The 22,609-nt window shown below is 35.5% G+C and overlaps 1 protein-coding gene across 5 annotated transcripts in view; it reads left to right on the top strand.

The window, feature by feature from the left end:
* Positions 1-22,234, top strand: part of LOC126919864 (transcription factor collier) — a 96,119-nt gene extending 73,885 nt beyond the window's left edge. Inside the window, exons 7-14 of one of the 5 annotated variants that reach the window (XR_007711802.1) lie at positions 9,214-9,295; positions 11,809-11,941; positions 15,737-15,891; positions 16,065-16,191; positions 16,662-16,964; positions 17,684-17,926; positions 18,268-18,505; positions 19,937-22,234. Coding sequence is in view for 3 of the 5 variants with exons in the window: in XM_050729510.1 (XP_050585467.1) it covers positions 9,214-9,295; positions 11,809-11,941; positions 15,737-15,891; positions 16,065-16,191; positions 16,662-16,964; positions 17,684-17,926; positions 19,937-20,049 (1,156 nt within the window). In the remaining 2 variants the exon portion in view is untranslated. Of the gene's footprint in view, positions 1-9,213; positions 9,296-11,808; positions 11,942-15,736; positions 15,892-16,064; positions 16,192-16,661; positions 16,965-17,669; positions 17,927-18,267; positions 18,506-19,922 lie in introns of those variants that run through there. The other 4 variants (XR_007711803.1, XM_050729510.1, XM_050729511.1 and 1 more) reach the window with 4 other exon arrangements.
* Positions 22,235-22,609: the final 375 nt, after the last annotated feature.

Below are 22,609 nucleotides of genomic sequence, written 5' to 3'. Positions count from 1 at the left end.
TCGGATACGCAATTCCTTTTCATTGAATACGTTTTAAGGATAATATAATTCGTATGAAATCACGATATACGCAGAGTAAAACTTTACATTAAATCGCATTGTGAATTCCATAACAGTCACGTCACTTACGTGACTAGTGTTAACATTCGTATTATGTAACAGTAACTATGCGATAGATAGTAAATCGTCAGTTGATGTACCATAGGTGCAAAGCAAATCTAGTTACAGCAGCCGGCCTCTCAAGCCGTCTTGTAGCTAATATGATAGACTGCCATTAGGGATATCTCGCTGTCGTGACGAGGGGACTGTGAAACGCACAAGGAGCAAGGAGGGAGGATGGGCTACACAACATAGAACCACGACAGGGTACGTTAGCTCGGGATATGCTAGTTAGTAAGACGTATTACTTACGTATGAATTATGCAGTACCTTGGTAGTACCTGCCGAATAGCCTTAGCTTCTCCTATCTTAGGACTTAGGTAAACGGAACTCTCTCTTACTACTGACAGGAATTCGGTTAAGTTACCCTCTTTACACATTGCCGGGCGCCTGATTTCCTTTTGTAAACACGAAAACGACCGTCCCAATACAAAATACATCGGGACTGTCGATTAACAGCCGTGTTTGGTTTCGTAACCATGTTTCAACAAGATGGACGAATATACTTTTTCTCATGAACTCCAAATCTTATAAAGAACGCTATTTAATTGAAGATAGAACGATATAAACCTTTCTATATGAATCAGAAAAGTACATAAAATTCGTAATATTCAATAAGAATGCTATGGACAATTGAAAAATTCACATCAAAGGGGACCATTGTACGTCTTTGTTTTTTTTTTAGAGAAGCAAAAGGATATTCTAATATCTCATATTTCTGTTTTTGAACAGAATATTCATCATATTACATAACTTTTACGAGAATGTCTGTGGTTACATTGTAGAAGAATTATATCTAATTTTTATCTAACCTATTTATATCTATATAAATATATATATAACTATTATGATTATATTTAATTATATTTGATTATATCTGATTAGTATTAATAAAGCTGTAAACTTTCTGATAACACCCTTTTTAGAATCGGTTAATTAAATAATTATATTTTATAATGTCGACTTCATTATGTTATAAGTGTAGCTTTCGACTAGTAGAATCCATTATTATTTGAAAGGTTGACAAACTTGACAAGTGCCTTTCTTGTTACGAATGAATAATAATGAAGTTATTTTTTTTTTTTTTTTTTTTACTGTATATATCGATTCACTTAAAAATACTTTAATAGACAAAGTCACGAAAATTCTCGCTTGAAGTTCCTTGACTGTTTTTCACAAAAATAAGTCTAGTTCCTAAATTAATTACCAATAGCATTCTTTTGGAAATATTTTTGTAAGTTTTGTAGTATATTTTCGAAATCTATAAAAAAATCTATATGGTACCAGCATCAATTGAACAATGTTCTTCACAAGCATCACTATCTCACAGTTTAAAATTTCAGAATTTCGTAAAATGTACAAGATACTTAAAACCGGTTGTAAAAAGTAACGTTTTCATCGATATCACGTGGTACGTTTTGAATATTTAGTGTAGAAAAAGCGTGGCTGAAGGCATCTAAGGACATTCATAACTTCTTGTCTGCTCGAGCGTAAATTTATTCTACTTGCACTCTCAGTCCGGCTCCTATTTACGTCGACATTCTGGTAAGAGAAAATTAAACAGCGATATCATAAGGACCGGCTTGCGGTCCTATGCTGCTCACACGTCATGTCATATTATTTTCTCAGCTTGTCTGAAATGTTGACTTTTCTGTAAATTAAATTAATGTTCGTTTCACCGTGACGTCCACTAGAATACTCTACTTGATAAAACGTAATACGTTTACTATTTCGGTGATGTTTAATATCTGATACTTAAAAGAATATGGTTAAGGAATCGATTATGTACATAATGCTAGGACGAAGTTAAGAGGATAATCATTTAGATTACTTATATAATTATTATGAACGAACAGATTATTGTATGCTAAAGAGTATATTCAATATATTAGGTCGTTCGAAAGATTTCTTTCGTTTTATAAGGAAATAATGGATGCACAACATTTTCCGTTTTATATTATTTTATCGAATTACGTATGATCCATTTTGTTCTATCAAGATAAAGATCACTACGTTCGACAGATGAGGTTTCATGTTTGTATAAAGATGCATCGTTGTAAAAAACTTTTCGGGCAATCTAATACACACTTTCGACACGTATTTGTTTCGTAACTATTATTCGAATTCATTTCAAAATTTATCAATATAAGCTTGATAGTGTATATTATTGCAGCGCCAACGAAACTCGAAAACTTTTATATAATGCTTTATAATTTATATAAGGCTAATATAAAAATATAATATGTTTATACAAATTTTCTATGCCAAATATTCAAATTTTTGCCTGAATAACTGTACGTACGAATCCTTAAAAAAAAATTCTATACTTTAAACTCGTACTTATATCAGTAACTTTATAGTCAAAACAGTTATATCGGTGACGATATAAAATCAGTAAATGACCTGTATAAATAAACTTTTCATCGACAGACAATAATTTCCTAATTTAACCGATAGCTTACATATGATCCTTCTTAGCTGTTTCCTATCTATAATACTTCCTGTAGAGAGGATCTGAAGGAACGAGTCGGTGGATGCTGGATGACGGCGATGCAAAGGGGGAGGGGGGTTTCAAGAAGACCAATGCAGGGGGCGTAATGGAGGCTAGTTAAACATTAAGCATCCCCTGATACCTTACTAACCCCTTACTAACCCCAGTTAAGGTGTATGCAAGGTATACAGCTCTAGGTGGTTTCCTATGCCTTACGGACCTCCGTATACATTCTTACTAATTGACGTTCTGCGCGTCTGCATTATGCACTTGCGATTACTCCCGGGCGTTTTCTTACTAAAATAATATATCCAATCGAACGGTGTACCGCTGTATCTTTTCAGAGAGAAATAGCAAATTGTTACGTACTATCTATGTGTCTACGTGTGTACGTTTCTGTGTTTTAATAATGGAAATGCGTTTCTTTTCTTTAGGCCTTTCCTTTTATCCTTGTATCTTGTAGTTTATCGCTGAATGTTTTTCTTTATTATTAATATCATCGATGTAGCATCGGAAATAATGCGAAAATGTTAAAGAAGAAAATACCCATATGAAATCAGTTTATCTGGCTTACGAACGAACTTAAATGCTACTTCGATTTAATTCTTAGGTATTCTTGCTTTTACATCTATGGATTTTAATTAGAAAATTTTCTTTCATTTTCAAAAATAAACTTCTTTACCTAAAAGTTTTGATATTAGTAATATGGAGCCAGAGTAGTATAAATATGTTAAATAGGATACTCAATGAACTCATTATTATTGTTATTATTATCACATAAGCTGATATTGCTTTCAAAAATCACAAACATGATATTGATTCTCATATTTAGTACCTACATTCATTGTAACATCGCAATTTTCACAATTGACCTATATCTTATCAACCTGAACCACAATATGAAAACATCTTTTTCAATGGGTATAACCCATATTCCTCATCCGTACGCTTTGCTTTATTGTACTTTATTTGACGGACTACGTATAAGACTGATCAGATTCAATGGACCAACAGTTTGATAACTAATATCTAGTACCATAATGAGATTGTGAATTCTCTTAAAGCTTAGTAACAATGAACGTAATGAAGATATCCCTAAGGAGTACCTAGAACCGAGATACATTGTTAATACGACTGCTGAGTAGAGGTTTGTCGTTTGGATAGGTGATTAGTACTCTATCGAACACGCCTTCTATTCCACTGAACAGACAGAATTTCTTACTGATATTCCTCTGAGACTTAGAGGTTCTCACAGTGGAATTTTCCATTAGCGTCTGAAATAATTTATTTTCATCGATATGTTTTTCCTTAGAAGACGCGTTTAGATAACATGTTTCGCAAATAATAATTGTAATTTGAAGAAGCAGAAATTTGAAATTACAAAAATCATTCAAAACGATGGTTAACAAGATATTTATTAATATTGTTAACAATGAAATATCTTGTATTTTTTTATAAAATGAATTTTTAATTATTTGATACAGAAATCGTTTAACTTTATCAATTTATTGTACACAATCTTTAATGGATCAAGTAAGAATTTGCAATATTACTTGGTATCTTCGCTATAAAATGAAAAGGAAATGAAATAACAGAGAGGGCGAATTAAACGTGACATTCTTGAATTTCGCGCTGACCTGACATTACATTATTCGCTCCTCTATGGTAACAAAAAAGGGGCTATACTTAGGGAGCCGAAAACATGATTAAAGATTTTCCAACGTAGGAGGAAATGGATTTCTGATACGCGTAATGCTACCCTATTTGGAACTATTACGCGTAAGTCCCCAAGTAAGCCCTCTATATCCATTCACCCTTGGTCGAAATATATTTAGTAGATCAGAAGGCATCTACTTTCGCCTTAGCACCCGTGTACGTGTTGATAACGTGTAAATAAGTCGAAAAATAATTACATGTACGTTGTGAGAAATTCAAATTTCATATTTTACGATCTAATAATAAAGCAACACGATTAATACAAAAATACATAAAAGTATAATAAAAGACAAAATGTTTTAATGAATATTAAATTAGATTGCGTTTACAGTTCTATATTATTTTTATAATAACAAAGCTGTCCAATATTAGTAATCCTCATATTTTTCCACCCTTACATTTCGATAAATACGTATCACGAAACATCTTTCAGTTCGAAAATATTTCCACACAAATTACTTTCTTCGAGAGAGAAGCATCCTCTTCAATATAGTGAGAAAAATCGCTAATTGGTACACGGGAAATATTAACAAACCGCTGCACAAGTGCCGATGATTTACTGCAAGGTTTGATTGAATTCATTCGGTTCTGTTTACCTGGCCTCTCTCTTCCTTTCATTTTCCCTCTCCCTCTCACCGCGAACCTCCAATATTTAGCTCTTTTTTTTTCATTGACGTCGTTTATTTTTTCTGGCTCGTTCGTTCATCCATCCCGACGTTGCGAAGTTGTATACTGTAAAACTGGAAACAGCGAACGGTGCACGTTTCTCGCTACACGCCGTTGCCATTCTGTCTCCCCTTCTCCCCATCGCATACAACCCTCCGCTTTCCGCTGCGCGTTGCTGCGTTTTATTTTCATTTTAGCAGAGGCAACGGAAAGGTATGCTACAGATCGGAAGGTAGGTTGGGAATGATTTCTCAATTGGTCGGCCTCTGTATATTTTATTCCGTGTCAATTCGTTAGCAACCGAACAACGACCAATACAGCAAGAATCAACCGATCCGTTTCTCGCATTCACTGACAAAACATTTTAATTACGAAACTATAATATTTACGTTCATACGATACTGATCATCCCACTTCTGAGCGTATTAACGTTAAGAGTTTTTACTCATTAAAAGTATTACATTTTTTAATGTTTCTTAAACTAAATTTTTTAGAAGGATTTGGGCTGACAAATTTTGTTTTATCTTTAAGAATTCGTTATATTATACAGATTTGTCAAAGATCTTCGTCTTTGAACAATATGTATGTTTTAAAGATCAAGCGAATAGTTACATATTTACATTACATATTTTAAGGAAAATATATTTTATATATATATATATATATTTTAATATATATTTTAAGAAATATATATTCTAAGGAATATATATTTCATAAAGTGATTCGTTGTAGAGTATATAAATCTTCACTGTTGATACAAACGATCTTTAACTCCATCAAACGTTTCAATGACGTAAAATACACCTCCCGGCTGTGTTAAGCGACGATCCAGAATAGGTTTTATCGCGAAAACTGGCGCAAGCTCGCGGAAAGCATCGCTGAAGGAGAAAAATCTAATAGATGATCGAAATTGAGTTTGAGCCCCTGTAAGAAACTAGCCTTTCCACCCTTCTTGCTCGTGTTCGCGTTACAACATCGTCGATACTGTCGCCCCATCGAGCTTAGAATGAAATCCAGTTCGCATTTGAATCAGTCGGTAACGCAATCCATTAGCTCCTAACAGCCAATACTCCGAGGAGAGCGTGGAAGAAAACGACTCTAAAAAGGAAAAAGAATGGGGGAGGGATGGATAGACGTCAATACGAACCGTAGGGTGTCGCGAATGATTAGTGTTACGTATGAGTATATTCTATACAACAAGAAGTCATTACACGAAATGTTTAGAAGAATGATTTTTACTTCTTCGATATCTTTTTCATTTATTGGAATATAAAGTTTCTGCTAAAAAAGGAAATGAGAAAATTTCATTACTAAATTTATTATAAGTGTAAGCGTTGTATAAATATTCGAACTAAAATATTAAAAACATAAGATATCACGTTTAGAATTATTAGCAAAAAAAAAAAAAAAAGAACTGAAAACCACTAAAAGAAAAGTAAAAACATTGTTAGAAATAACTGTTATCATCAATGTATCAATGTACATTTTCTAGTTAATATCAATATACATGTAAAACTATAGATACTGTGCAAAAAGGACCGTGTACACAACCTACAAAATTAATTATGAAGTGTTTGTCTACTTGCCTTCCACTTCAACTGCATAGAATTCCCTAAAGAGTCGTAAACCTCTTCATATTTCTTTCACTAACCATAACACGACTTAACATCTATTAGTCGTGTTTAAAATATGATTGATTGTACTTCTCATCGCTAGACTCTTGAAGAAAGAAAATATTGTATATAATATCTAATAAATCGATAAACAAACAATTACTATGAGCTACAAGAAAAATAAAACACTCGTGATCGAAACAACTTGCTTGGTCATCCTCCTTCCCGTTAAAAACGTTAACACGCTAGACGTTTTCACGTCGCTTTTACAGGAACGTAGGTATACACGTAGGTAGAAACGTAGGTATGGTCGATAGGATTCGTATCTGCAAAAGACTAGAAAGCGTCGTCGTTTTCCGCGCCTCAGGCACGACAGAGACATCGTGTTTAGAGCAAGATCCACAACGATGATAAGGTAAAGTACAATGCTTTGAATACCCATCCAGCATCTCGATAAGATCTTAACGTCCTCTAAGAGTAAACGAAATTAAATTCGCTCGGCGTTCTAAGAGCGGCCGAACGTAACCGTTAACACGAACCTAGAGCATAGTCCATGAATACGGATAGATACGAAAAGCATGAAGCAGGAGATCGATACGTTTCTTTCCCTTTCTCTTTCTGTATATCGTCCCTTCCCGTTCTTCCTCCGCCTTTTCTCTTTATATCCAGCCTGCAGTCCTTCCCTTCCGTACTCACTACGCGAACAAGGGCTATCTCCCGATCGGTTTTCGTTTTTTACTTTTCACTTTTCCAACTATATGGATTCCGTGCCAAACGTTCCACTCGGTTGACAACTTGCTCTGGATCATGCAACCGACGATAAAAGTGTCGTTTAGATAATCCGACCACGTGTAATGCGCGCTCACGCTGTCGTTATCTGCGCGCGTGCGATATCGCAAAGAGGAATGAATTGACGGCTCTGTTAGTACGGCACGAAGATATATCTACAAATAGAACCTTGCTGTTCGAACTACATACTAATTTCAATAGACATTTTGGAGTATATAACGTAGTATATATACAGATGTATTTGAAATAATCGTAAAAAGATTACGAAGAGAGATGAGTTTTGTAAAAGTTAGTAAGTAACATATACAAGATATTACAAAACGGTGTTAATCGAATTTAATAAGTGTAATAAAAGATACGTTTACACTATTATGATTACTTACGACGAAGCGTGTTTCCACGTAGTTTACCGACTTCATTAACTTGTATACTAGACGTTATTTATACTATTATTACCGCTGCTCTATTTTCTCTCAATTTTATGGGAAATAAAAAGAACGGTGACGCGAGAGACGATGAGACGTGGCACGAGATAAATCAACGCAACGATAAGGACGATGGATCACGCGTATATAACACAACACCTAAACGATTTTATTCCTTCCAGCGTCCATAAAATTAAACGAACCGACATTTACTGTGTTCTATGCAGTCTTTCGTTCCTTTGTTTATCTCTTAACGTATATAGAACACGGAAAATAGCGGAGACAAAGGAACAGGAAAGGAACGTGGTATCGATAGGAATCGAGGCGACGAAGTGAAATCAGACGAGTTCCTCCTACAGTTTCGCTTGGACGATTCGCGCAAACGAGAAAGAAAAAAGCGGGCGTCACTACTAGAAGGTATGCGTTTGATTTTTCGATGGAGTCCCGGATCGTATAGACGCAGTCCGTAGGGGGATAACAATGGTGTCCCACGGGAGGACAGGCCTACCAGCCACCCAGAAAACTACCCCTTCATCCGTCGAACTCTTCATCGTCTCGGTCCTCCTGATTGTTTCCTACGAGTTTTCTCCACTCTCTCTCGATCTATCTCAGTCTACCAACACAAACATATTCCGTATTTCGCTCTTTCTGTCCCTTCAGCGAATTCTTCTTTTGCCTTTCACTCTCGCCAATGCAAACACGAGTATTCCCGCATCTACAAAAATTTTCTCAAATTCAATATTCCCCCTACAGTCTACATAATTCATGAAAATTGAATCGTCGGCTTTTTGCCTTAAAATTTGCTTTTTGTTCTGTGAGTTTTTTTAAATTTCTTTTGGAAGCCGCATGTTACCATCGTCTTGTTCAAGTACTACATAGATTAATATTATTTTATAATTCTTTATTCTTCGAATCATTCGTATCTTTAATACACATTCGTTGATTCTGGTGATCAGAAATATGTTGCAATTACATGTTATATTTGTTTTTGTATTTTAGAACGAAAACGAAGATTTTAAAAAAAAATGATTTAAAAACTGATTTAAACTGATTTAAAAAAAAATATATTTTTATAAAAATACACGATCTGACATTTTGGATAGAGTGGCGTAGTAGCCACGTACGTTGGCATAGTATACAATGCCGTACGGTCCTAAAGGTCGAAGAACACGTGGTTGGGGGTTTAATCTAGAGAAATGCTGAATAATAGAGGCGAGTAGAACAGGGCTTACGATTGGCTTATGCAATATTCAGACTTACTTTCCAGCCAAGTTCGCGTTCTAATTAAGTTCTCGGCGTCGAAGAGCGTTAAGCACCTTGTCAACCGTTTAACTCCGGTCCCCTCTGCTTTCAGATTCTTCCTCAAGTTCTTCCTCAAGTGCAACCAGAACTGCCTTAAGAATGCCGGCAATCCACGTGATATGAGACGCTTCCAAGTAAGTTAACGTATCAATTTTTGCTAATTGAAACGCTTAAGAAGAAAAAATTGCCAGCGTGGTCAAAATGTCAAATTCGTATTTTTTGATAAAAATTTGATGAATATATAACAGTAAATCTTCAGGAATTTGAATGATCTTTTTTGTAGAATATATGGATAGAAATGTCTTCTTTGCATTATGTATTTTCTTATATATCTTTCATTTTCATTTCATTGGTACAAACCTTATACCTTAATCGTCAATAACTTAATTTTCATATTTTAATGTAGCGTGAACTTTTACAACAATAATCTATTAATTGTACGTGAGTGTCACAAGTAAACCACAAGTAAACCACAGATACGAATCAATCCTAAACATTATCTTAAAATAAAAACTCGTAATTTCATTACTGTTAAGTAACGTTTACATTAAAAATCCGAGAAGCAGCCGAACGCATAAAACGTTATTTCCGAGTGAAAAAGAAATTAGTGAACAGTTAGATTTTCTTCCGCGTCTCGAATCTCTTTTATTCGATTACAAAGTGGCTGAACAGAAAGGGAACGTAACAATCGCGCGATAAGGCGGACGGAACCAATGGAAGAAGGCGAAAAGACAGAGCGCAAAGTTTTTGGTAATTTATTTTTTAATTCTACCTTTTGTCTGTGGAAATGGATACGGACGGGGTGGCGAGATACGGCTGTCGGTGAGTAGGAGAGACCGTTATACGGAGGTGGGGGTGGAAGGGGTGAACGGATACGGGGGTGGGTTGGTTGATGCCGCGCTGAGCTAATTGCCAACCCCTTGGATTACGTCTCTTGGATGGGGATCTCAACTTCCGACGATGGCCGACCATCGGGAAATTGCTGTCTCCTCGACCAACTTCTTCTTTTCTTTTTCGAAATTAAAAAAGAATGCTTCCAAGTGGAAGCTACGCATTTCTAGGCGTACTATAGAACGATACGCCAGCATGCTATTCCGACAGATTTTTCGTGTTCTCGTCTTCGTTCCTTTGGCTAGTTGATATAATTAATCGACGTTAATTTGACTTGAAAAACAGCCGATGATTTCAACTATATCGATAAAAAATATATATATAAGAAAAAAATTGTAAATTCTAAAAGTACTGTATAATATATTTGACCTATGATAATTTTAATATGATTTATTTTTTACATAATATCAATGTATATTTTTTTAAATAATTTCCAAACCTTATCTTTAAATTTTTCATGGACTCATTTTTGTATTCGACCACTTAAAGCTAAACCAAAGTTAAAGTACTTATTATTTCACTGAATTTGTTTAGAAATTGCATATTACTTGACGTAGCGAATTAAAATTTTAGCAGTACTCCTTTCGTTTCCTTGAAAATTTCTTTGGCGAAGGGCAGCCGGATTATACTCACCCTTGTGCTGGCCAAGTTTGCACGACGTTACGCGCTAGGTACCACAGCCAACTAGCCAAGAAAGTTGAGAAGTTGCGGAAGGACAAAACTTCAGGCATTTACCAACCGCCCAGTCGGTTTTATAAACGTTCTTTCTACTTTCTCCCGAAAATCATCGTTCTCTTGTTTGCATCCGGCAAACTCGAGGTTAACCACGTGGTTTGTTTCAATTTGTCTAAACTTCTATTCGCAAAAGTATGCTCTCTATATTATGGAAGTGAAAGAAATATACATACGTCACCAATAAAGTTACGTTATTCACATCACACATCAATAGAATTATTATATAATTACATTTGTAAAGATTCTCGAACTGATATTTTACAAATTTATTTTAACAAAAGATAATTTTATAATTAATGAGAATGAATTTTCCCTTTATTAATACGCAATATTTAAATAAGAAAAAATATTTAATAGTACTTACAATGCTTTAGGTTGCTTACACGACGCAACCATATTCCAAGGCTCAGCTTTAATGAGATTATATTCATACATTTGTACGATAGTATCTATCATACGTGCAAATAGGGGGTCACGAGAGTCACGGAATGCATGGCGAATACACATAATGCAATGTAGTAAATCAGGTTACATTGCTTGTTCGCAAGAGATATGATTAACATATACATGCACTGTACTTACATAATACGTAAATAAAATTACGCAACGTGTTGTACGGCATAGTTTCTGTATACACGCCCTTTTGTGTTCTATTTGACGATGGCTTAACATGTTTTAAACCATACCGTAAACTATAAATTTATCTGTATTACGACGTAAAACTAGAACTTCGATATCTATTTTTATTTATATATTTATTATTGCAAATCTAAAAACGATATGAAAATTAAATGCGATGTTGAAATTCTTTAATCTGTGATAGAAAAATTATTGTTGATAATTCGACCTCTTTTAATAACAAGAAAAATTGTTCATCTTATGCAAGATTCGAAATTATCTTAGGAATGTAATTTCTCTGTCCCATTAATTTGGATTATTTTATGGAATTAAAAATATACGTTTATAGTTTTACTAATTTTTTTTAAGTAAAATCTTATATCAACGAATTTCAACGTAACAGGTGGTCATTTCCACGCAAGTAGGAGTAGAGGGACCGCTACTGGCCGTCTCGGACAACATGTTCGTTCACAACAACAGCAAACACGGACGTAGAACGAAACGATTGGATCCCAGTGATCCTGGTGAATACAACAGTGAGTACCATGAACTACGATTGTAAAGTAAATGATGTAATAGTGTGATGATGACGTATTAGAAATAGATTTTTACTAACCAAATGCGAAAGAAGTGTAATTTTAAGGTCGCATTTCGTACGATACAGAATGCTATTAATTTGCTGTAATATTATACGAAAATGATGAATAACGTGCGATTACGAAAGTGATTGTACTTGCAATACGCAATTAAAATAAAATAACGCTGGTAATCGAGTTTAAACAAAGCTTTTGTAACGATCCGTCTTTATCGTGGCGACGTCTTAAATACTCACGATCTATCACTTCAGATATTTCATTCTTTCACGAATACATTATAATTAATGGCAATGCATGATTTATCACAGAGTTCATTTGCAACGATTATAAAAAATGTAATATGTCTAGAAATAATAAAATTATATGAAAGGCTTGTAACTTTATGTGAATGCGAATAACGTTAATTACAATTTTTAGTGATATCCCTGCAAACTATGAATACTTATCAAATGTTGCTTTAAATAAAACATGTTGTAAATAAGATGACAGTGAATTAAATTCCACACGAGACGCGCAATTAATCGCGTACACGTAATCTTACGATAGTTCTTCGACCGATTTATAGTCGTCATTTACAATTGGAAGATCCTGGGCGTTCGAGCAGCGTTTCCCTTCCTTACGGAATTCTCGAATGAAAGGGAAGGGTACAGTAGCGGGGTGAGTTGGTTTCTTCGAGATCGGTATAACGACTCGAGAGCCATAGTAGAGGGTGGAATCGTAAGAGGAGAGGGAGGGGCATGCTCGGAGGATAGGATATAAGGAGTCATAGGGCAATTCAGCAAAGTTTGGCGTCGGTCGCGCATACAAACGGCTGATATCGTGCGGCCACCCCTTGACTACGCGCGTTCTCCTCTTCTCCTAGCTTTCTTCTTCCAACCTTTCTTCCTTGCTGCGCCAAGACAAGATGTAAATCAATGGGATGCGGGAAAACGAGGGATCCACTACGTTTCTCTCTGTGCTTTCTCCATTGCTCTTATTTCCTCCGTTTCTCTTCTCGCTCCTCTCCGCAGGTTTCAAGCTTTCTTTCCACCCTACCGTATCTTTTCGTTTCTTTTTTTGCCGGGCTGGCTGCCATCAAGCGGAAAGACACAAGTAGAACAGGAACAAAAGGGAACAAAGAAGGAGAGGAAACTCGGGATTGACCTCTCTTTTCTTCCTTTTCTCCCCACTTTCTCTTTCTTTCTTTTAGCAGTGGTTGCTGCGAGGTGTTGGTTTGTGAATTCTAAGTTTATGCTATCTCATCCTCTCAGCTTTCGCAACTGCTGTGACGCTATACCGCTAGCACTCTTTTCAAATTCCCTAGCGAGCAACTCCCAAAACGCTGAAACAGGCATACCGATGAGACAAAAGGAGAAGACACGCTGAAAGGACAAAATCGGAGAGAAAGGGGAATCGGACAAAAAGATAGCTCGTAACTACAATCGAATTTTCCTATCCGTCTTAGAAATCGGCGTTTAGATCTGTCAAAGCTGCAATACTAAGATAGTGTTTACCAAATTTACTTACGTCAATGTCGAAATTACGTTTGATTTCACTGAAGTAGCTCCAACTAACATCATTCAATTCAGTTCATTACAATTTTAAATTTTCCATAAGCATCCGCAGTCCATTTGTTAATATCGTATTTTCTCTAATTACACCATGGAAAGTTTGTTTCTCAATAAAATTTAATTAAATATTAGAATATATATGTTTGCGTGGTTCTATATATAAAGATATAAACGATAATTAAGGAGCATGAATTATGCGAGTCGCCTAGGTAAAGAGAAAGCAGTTTGGCCATAAAACACCGGCTTAATGACGCCGTTCGCGGTGAAAGTGAAAGCAATTTCTTTCTGCAGAAGTTCGCGGGTCTTTATCAGGGTAAACGAAGTTATCGCGCGATCTCACAGTGATCAGAGAGAATCGGGCCGAACGTGTTGGAGTACAACGAGTCTTCGACTTTGGCCATGGTTTCGTGGTAAAAGAGGAACTCGAGAGAGTAGGAAAGAGTAGTAAGGGTAGCATCCCTTACCACTCGCTAGTGGCACGGGGGATTTTATTTATTCCGGGTTGGTACGCTTGTTCCGGCCTCCTCCACAGAATCCCTCTTTTCAACCCTCCTCTACCTCTTACCACTCTACCTCTTCCTACTCTTCTACCCCATGCCATCGCACCCGACAATTCTCTAGTAGGGTGGTTGCCAACGTCGCTGACTCTGTTTAACGACTTTCTTATACATTGAACGTAATAAATACCTTTGTCCCATTCAAGAATCTCCATTTACACGGAAACTGCTACTCTTTAACGCTGTACTGTCCTCGAGTACTTAAATTTTCTTCCACTTTATTACAAACAGACGATATAAACGAGTAAGATATTGCAATTTAAGAATGCCAATTAATATCTTCATCTACAATAGGTACGAATAGTTTAAATTTTTTTTATTAATATTTGATAGTCAATAGGAATACTCGTATCGTTATTATTAAATTTCCAAAATGTAAACCACTTCTGGAATACAGTCATTAACTTTTTGAGATCACACACGCCATGTCCACTGTCAAGATCTCCTAAACCTTTTAAGATTTATACAGAAGCGTAAGCACTCGAGGTGGAAACTGTTTGAGCATCACTGGGAGCAATATACCATGATGTCAGCCACTCTGCCGTGGCTCCGCTCTGCCAGGGTTGGTACCGGGGGTGGCTTGGCTTCGCTGGGGTACAAAATGATATCATTGGGTTATAAATTCCAAGCAGAGACACCAGCGGCCCGATCGCCCCCCTCTCCTTTCCTTCTTGTTACAACCCTTCTCCGGCCACTCCAGCCCTCAGCCTCTTTCTCCTGTCCGCTACCTCCCCTTTCTCTTTCTCTTACTCTTTCTCCTTGCCACGCTGCCACGGGAAATATATCTACCACGCGGCCTCGACCGAATAAACAGAATATTCAGATAATTTTCCGTATCCCACCCCCTAACTAACTGTCTCAGCTTACTCCGTGCGATCGGAGGTATTCGAGTAATTTTTCAACTTCCATTATTACGAGTTTTTCATTCTTGTATATCATTTCTTATTGTTTTCGTGATTTCAAATATAACACCGATATTACACTTCCGTTTATAAGTTGACAAATCATTTGTTCTTGTACAACACGTGATAATTACATTGTTTTACACTTTTATTTATGTAAAGAGTTTTATCAATCCTACTAAATATCGTAAAGAACGCTATATTTTAGAAACTTTATGTTTTTCTTTATTACCTGTGTACATTTTGTGCATTTTTACATTTCCAAATTTGACATAAATACGTACAAGTCTACAATATTCGTCTTGATATATCTATATATTTTGCATTTTGATTCTACCGTATACAGAAATTTGATATGTATATACATTTCATAAAATCTATTTTAGGGTAAATTAGGTCATACATAGTTAGAATGTTAATGCTTAGAATAATTCTATGGCGCAACACTACAAGCATACAAATGTAAATGGCTAATCATACTATAATGTTAAGATATTAACATTGCATATAATTTTCACTGGCGCTGCAGAAAGATGTAATTTAAAGCAATATTTCGCTGGAATTAACTTCAAATTTTACAAAGTCACAATAACTTTAACAACGTCGTTTATACATGTATAAAGGACATTGAAGCACAATAAATGTTATTATATTGATATTTTAAAGCGAAACGTAATCATTATATCAATATGTTAAGCTAACAATATTGTGTATCCGCAAAATCAGGTCTCTATACGCCTGTACCTCTTCAAACACCGTGCATAAAAGCGATATCACCAAACGAAGGCTGGACATCCGGTGGATCCACGGTAATAATCATTGGAGAGAACTTCTTCGACGGACTTCAAGTCGTTTTTGGGTCGATGTTGGTTTGGAGTGAGGTATGTATAATTTTATATTTTAACAAAGATAATTGGAATAGAAAAAAATTTGTAACTGAATTAAATATCAAGATTTGGTTTTCATAGCGAAAGTTGTACATTACATATATGTATATCTTACACTATACATATATACGTATCTTGCTTCACATTCATTTATTTTTTTCTTCCAGCTAATTACACCAAACGCAATTAGAGTACAAACTCCACCACGACAGATACCAGGCGTCGTTGAAGTTACGTTATCATACAAAACTAAACAATTCTGTAAAGGAGCACCTGGTAGATTTGTTTATGTTTGTGAGTATAATAACTGTATACCTTATGTAGATAAGAGATTCATATAACTTATATTCCAATGTAGGTAGGAATGATAATTAAATTTTATATCACATATGTATATTTATACATATTTTGAATATCACAATCAATACGTAGAAGGCGAAAGATAACTGAAGAGCTTTCTGAACAAAGGGTCTATAGGTTTATGGTACCTAAATATACATATATGTGTAACAGATGACAACAGAATATTTCCTAGAATTATTATGGATTATTATGATTTATTTTATAAACATAAAGAAACAATGTTTTGTAGTTCCGAAGCTTCCGACGTAATTTATTCGATTTACTATTATATTTGGACTTCTGAGCCCTTTTTCCATAAAACTTGTAAATTAATAGAGATTAGTACAAATGAATGCACAAGCTATAATTACGTATATGACCCTATATGTTATTACTAAAGTAAAGTTTTACACATTTTTCAGCATTAAACGAACCCACGATCGACTACGGTTTCCAAAGGTTACAGAAACTTATTCCACGACATCCAGGAGATCCTGAAAAATTACCAAAAGAAATCATATTAAAAAGGGCGGCGGATCTTGCAGAAGCCTTATACAGTATGCCGAGAAGCGGGAACGCTGGAATTACGGGAGCACCTAGAAGTCCAGGATCGGGCCATCCACCTGCACCACCAACATCTAGTTCGGCAACAGCGTTCAACTCGTACACAGGACAACTTGCAGTAACGGTACAGGAAAACGGTAGCGCGGCGAAATGGACAGACGGTAAGTATTATAGCGATATTCTATGTCTAGATCACACGATAACAAAGTCATTATAACAATTAGAAACGCGAAACGATTCTGGTGCAAGATACCGTGTCACGCTAATTACAAATAGCATCTGTTGCGGAAGTTAACATTGTCTATATATATATATATATATATATATATATATATATATATATATATATGGTCAACAACATATTCAAAATTAAAATATCTCTTAATAAGTACACATAATGAGTTATTGCATCGTTCCACGAGGGATCTCAAACGTGAATCTTATCTGTTTCATTGAAACAGAACTTGTATAGCCAGTTCTGCGCATTTAATATTCGATGTATAACTTGACCCAACATCATTTGTTAAACAATTAGTCGAGTAAAGCCAATCTATTTCTTTAGCTTTAAACTTGTTCTTTTTCTTTTCTTCAGCTTCTTCCACAAACAGCATCAAAATAGAAATATATATAACACTTCTCTATGTCTAAATAGCGTCTTTCATATAATATATATTATACAAAGTACAACAGAACGATTGAATTGACTCTAACTGCTTCAATATTGATAACACGATATGAAACTTAAAATTAGCTCGAAATAAACGCGTTTATCCGTCGTTATACGTCATCTCCTCCTCGTTCGGGTGTAATAGGCAAGACGCTATGAACAGAATGATGAAATACTGACGAGTTCGTCTGACGGGCAGGTTTCTATTTCTAGACGGTAGTTCCGTGACGACAGGAGCCGGTGCTGCAGGCGGAGGCGGCGGTGGTGGTAGCGTCGGAGGAAGCGTCGGTGGTAGCGCCGACGCCTATAGGCAAAGCAGTAGCGCGAGTCCACGTGGAGTCGTGACCGGTGGTGGTTATTGCGGAAGTTCGGCTAGCACACCTCACAGTCACAGCACAAACGGAAGTTACTCGGTAGCCAATCCGTACACTGGTAGCCCGACTCTTTATACATCGCGTAAGTATATCTCATTCGATGATATCAACCTTATCTCTGTATTTTCCAATTTTATTTACTTAATCCTGTCGATTTTGCTTCATGATTTTTGTAACTTCTCAACAATTCGAAATGTGTGTCCGTACTAAGAGAGTCATGGAAAATTCTATTTTATTTCGGTCGAATGAAAAGAAAGTTAACAAAAGTACCTTCCCGATACATTTCGAGCTGTAATTTAATATGCATGTTGTGTGTGAATTTGTGTACACGTGAAACTATGGCACGCATGCGCTTGTTACGTATACGTATGGTTCTGGTGCACGCACTTTATGATTTTCCCTTATGTGAAATTTTCGTTTTAGCGCACGAACAGTATGGCATTTTCTATACGTCCGGGGATGGGAGTGCGTTCGCCCCCGTAGTACGACCACCGACCACCTCAGTCCCACCGCACTGGTCCACACAGCACCACCTCGCCACAGCCGCCCAGTAACCGCTAACCGTCCACCATCACAACCACCATCATCACCATCACAACCACCCTATGCACTGCGATTAAAGAATTATGAGAAACATGCACGAGAGACGAGACTCGAGGATGTATGTACACACACGTTCATTTATGAATAGTTGATAATCCCCATCCCGTCCTTGATTTCATTAAATTGGATATTACGTCTCAGTTGCCTCTGTATGTATCATTATTATGAGATATATTATGTTTGGATATTCAGCTGAATCTTTACCTTGAATTTTTGATGTTTGACAATAAACAATGACTCGGATGCAATCTATGTGGTCTTCGAAATTTTTTATGCAATTTTTCAAATATTTAATCAATTTTAAAATTATTTGATGACTATGTACTAAATTATAAGAGTGGCTAGAATTTTCTCAAGGTCGCTTCGTGTTAAATTTCATATTGTTCGATATTTATTGGTCAATACTTTAAAACAAATTTACAAAATAAAATTATTTGCTGAAAGCGTGAAACGCTTCGCGTAGCTTTGTTATTATCGTGATATACGAGTACCCTCGTAGACGAAACGTTATAATATCGTTTATTGCCGTCGATTGTTAAGAAAGCCACTTAACCAATGAACGTTAGCGTCGTTAGAACGGTCGTTTTGTTGGCACGTGTCCTAACGACGCGACATAGTTCCAAATATAGTCCTTCATCTTGTAATGAGCACTAGTCATCGATATAAAATTACTCCTGTTTATTAAACCCTACGATATATATAAGTTACAATTAGAGTATGCAGATATCAAATTTATTTAAACAGAGATATGCATGAAAAAATTACTCAACATTTATTCTTATTATCTCTTACATGTAAATTACAATTTTATTTCTGCGTATTTATATTGCTACTGTCCTTGAACTTTTTACTATTTTATTTATCTACACATAGTAAAGTACTAGAGTACTACAAGTACTAGAAACAATTAAATAACTACACCGATATAATTCAATTTGTTCTGTTTGAACTGGTGATTCCAGAACGCACTTCATATTACGATTTTATAGAGTAAAGTATGCTTCCCCTTATCCGACCTCGCATTGATCTGTCTACGCTTTTAATCAACTCCATTTTCGTTGCCAAGCGCAAGAGGATAAATAAGGAAATTTAATCGAACGAATGAACACATTCTTTAGGCGTTATTTTAAAATAACGTGAAAAACATGCTGAACGAATATAAAGAATTTAATTCAAAAGAAATCTCTTTCTATAAATATTATAATCAACTCAAATATTATAATCCAACTTTGTATTGTTTTTTAATATATAGCATTAGAGGAGTGCATATCTCTCTTGCGACATAAGCACATAATCTCTTGCGACTGACCGTATATATTTTCGATTCAATTTTCCTTAAATATATAATTGCGCTTCGATTAAATCTTCACATTTATAGTTATGTAAAAATGTAAAACATGTTTTCGAATCGCCAGTTCATTAATTACTTCTTAACTTGTAAGCTATAGTGAATGACACTAACATATAACCGACAGTGGGTATGTTGCAGGACTAGGAGAAGTGGTCGGTTCACCATTCAACATGAATCCATTTATGTTGCCCACCTGCAGTCAAGGATATTCAAACGCCGCCAGTCCGTTGCTCTCGTCGAACGGCAAATAGTGTTACGAGATGTAAGCTCCGGCGAAAATATCGAGGGGCTATATGTTCACGGAAGCGACATCCATCGATGCGCAGGATTTCAGCGAATTTGAATATTCTGATAATCATCGTATTCGCGATTGACAATCGCTTTCTTGAATCGAAATCGGTCCTCTCGATTCACGCATTTTACCTTTTCTCCAGTTGCCGCGTAACGGAAGAAGAAATCGTCGCAGAGAAGCATCTGCGTAATGATTTTCGTCGGAGCTGAGCGATGAATTCAGTTTTAGTGTGAGAGTATATCGAAACCAGAGCAAACAAAAATCGATAACGTTTTATCATTAACGATGATCGAATAAGTTAAGGAATGATACATATCGAAGCACATAGGGGTGTTTTCTTCATCTATTGACATAGTCGTTCGGTTCACGTGTATAATACAACTTTTAGACAATGAAATCGATTACATCCATTTCTTTGTTAAGAAATATCTGATATGATTTTTAACGAATAAATTATTTCTTTTATATTTGTAATTATTTATCGTAAAATTGTATTCTAGAGCATACGAATTGATTTGACATCTATTTAAACAAAAGGAACGGAAACTCGTTCAAATTGCTATTTATTAATTAAAACCATGATTATTTAAACGAATCGTAACGTACTGTTCTAGTAATCGAATTTACAAATAATAATCATGGTTTGAATAATCGATCGATTCATTTATCAATGTTTCGAGAATCGAGGTTTCTATTCTGTCATAGAATGTAAAATTAAATGGCAATTTGAAGGATTCATTAGCATTTCTGAAAAGCAGCCGAATGACTATTCTCTTTTCGTGTCTCCGATATCGCTATTTTTAATCTAGCTATCTCGATACGAAAAGATCACTCTTATCGATAGAGTCGAGTACCTCCTTTGCCCTGCGTCTCCTCTCGTATACGAAATTATTAAAAAAGTTCTAAAACTTGCGACAAAATATTTTCAAGGTGTTTTTCTTCAACTTTGTAGTACGATGTTTCTAACGATATAAACGCCTAGTTGTTCGAGAGTTACAGAAGAGGCAATAGTATACGCAGGCGGGGACGTTCACAGGGTGCTGAGCAATTTTATATCAAAGCAAGCAAAGAGGCTAACGAGGGTCTAGGAAATAAAAACGACACCACTAGACGGACATATCGCTTATCAGTGAATAACAGACATCATAGTTTTAGAAAGCATTTTCGAGTTTGAAATTTTATCTTCCTACCCGTACGTTTTAAGAGACTAACCAATATCGGCTAGGTAGCGTAACGTCTAACTTGTAATTTGTAAATTTCCTTGTAAATATTGTTGCGATGTACAAAAAGATAAAAACTATTTCCAGGAATCCAACGAAACGATATTAACGTGATTGTAGGGCGAAAATTATTATAAATAGATGTAAATAATCGTAGAGCGTCATAGCTTTATTCATATTGATTAATACGCTGGCGATCCAATCTTTTAACGGGCAAATCGACGCGTGATCGTAATGATAAATAAATAAATACTCCCAGCTGTTTTCCATGGATATTTCTACTATCGGTAAAAGAAAAGACTTGTTTCTTCCAACGTATACATTTATACTGATTCGTATTCATGAAAAAAGAAGAAAGAAAGAAACGGCGATTAGAATGTCTGAAGGGAAAAGCACGGATAACGATATGAATTAAGAAACAACGTTAAAAATTGGATTCGTCCGTAGCAATTGTATAGAAACGTATAGTTGATTTGAATCGTTCGATAAGCCGGCCCAAAATTAATTTCACAGAAAACGAATGTCACGAAAGTATACGAAGCATGTCCCGTTGCAGAATTGAAATCTCCAATTAGTTCAGATTTTGCAGCAGTTTACGAGCATAGACCGTATCGTTTGTTTCTTCTGGAACGAATGTCGTTTAAAGTTATTATTGTAAAAAGTTCCTTTTTGCATATCGACTTGGCAAGCTGACTTCCATTGTGGAAGACGCGCTCTTTGTCTCGGAGCCACACACGCTCTGTGATCTTGTGATCTTGATTATAATATTAATTATCACTTTCGTTCGATCACACAATGTCATCATCTTTTACATGGCGCGTCGTTCTTGTACGCATGCGAACGCACATGAGCATGTATACGCGCGTACAAACACTCGTCGATGTATATTAAAATAAATTAAACTTACATTTTTGAGAATTAAAATCAACCATACGAAATTTATTTGTGACTCCCCTTACGTTGATTTAATTTAGCGAATCTAGTATGGAATTTTATAAATAGTAGCAACTATTAAAAAGAACAAACAAGTAATAACATTGTTATTATTTTTGATATAGTAATTTTTCTAATAAACCTATGATGAAATATTATCTTTGAAACACACAAAAAATATTGTGTATTTTTATAAAATAATATATTTGCCTAATGATTACAATTTTTATTCCATTGGCTGAATTAATATTACTATTTTATATAATAACATTATTCTTATGTTTAATTCATTTTTTAATTTTAATAATTTAATTTAAAAATTCGTATTTATTTCATATTTTGGAAGCTCAGCTCCCTTCGCAATTT

This window comes from Bombus affinis, chromosome 8 (genome assembly GCF_024516045.1).
Source record: "Bombus affinis isolate iyBomAffi1 chromosome 8, iyBomAffi1.2, whole genome shotgun sequence".
In the NCBI taxonomy this organism is placed as follows: Eukaryota; Metazoa; Arthropoda; class Insecta; order Hymenoptera; family Apidae; genus Bombus; species Bombus affinis.
Note: the sequence above shows the minus strand (reverse complement) of the source record. Positions and strands in the feature narration are given on the sequence as shown.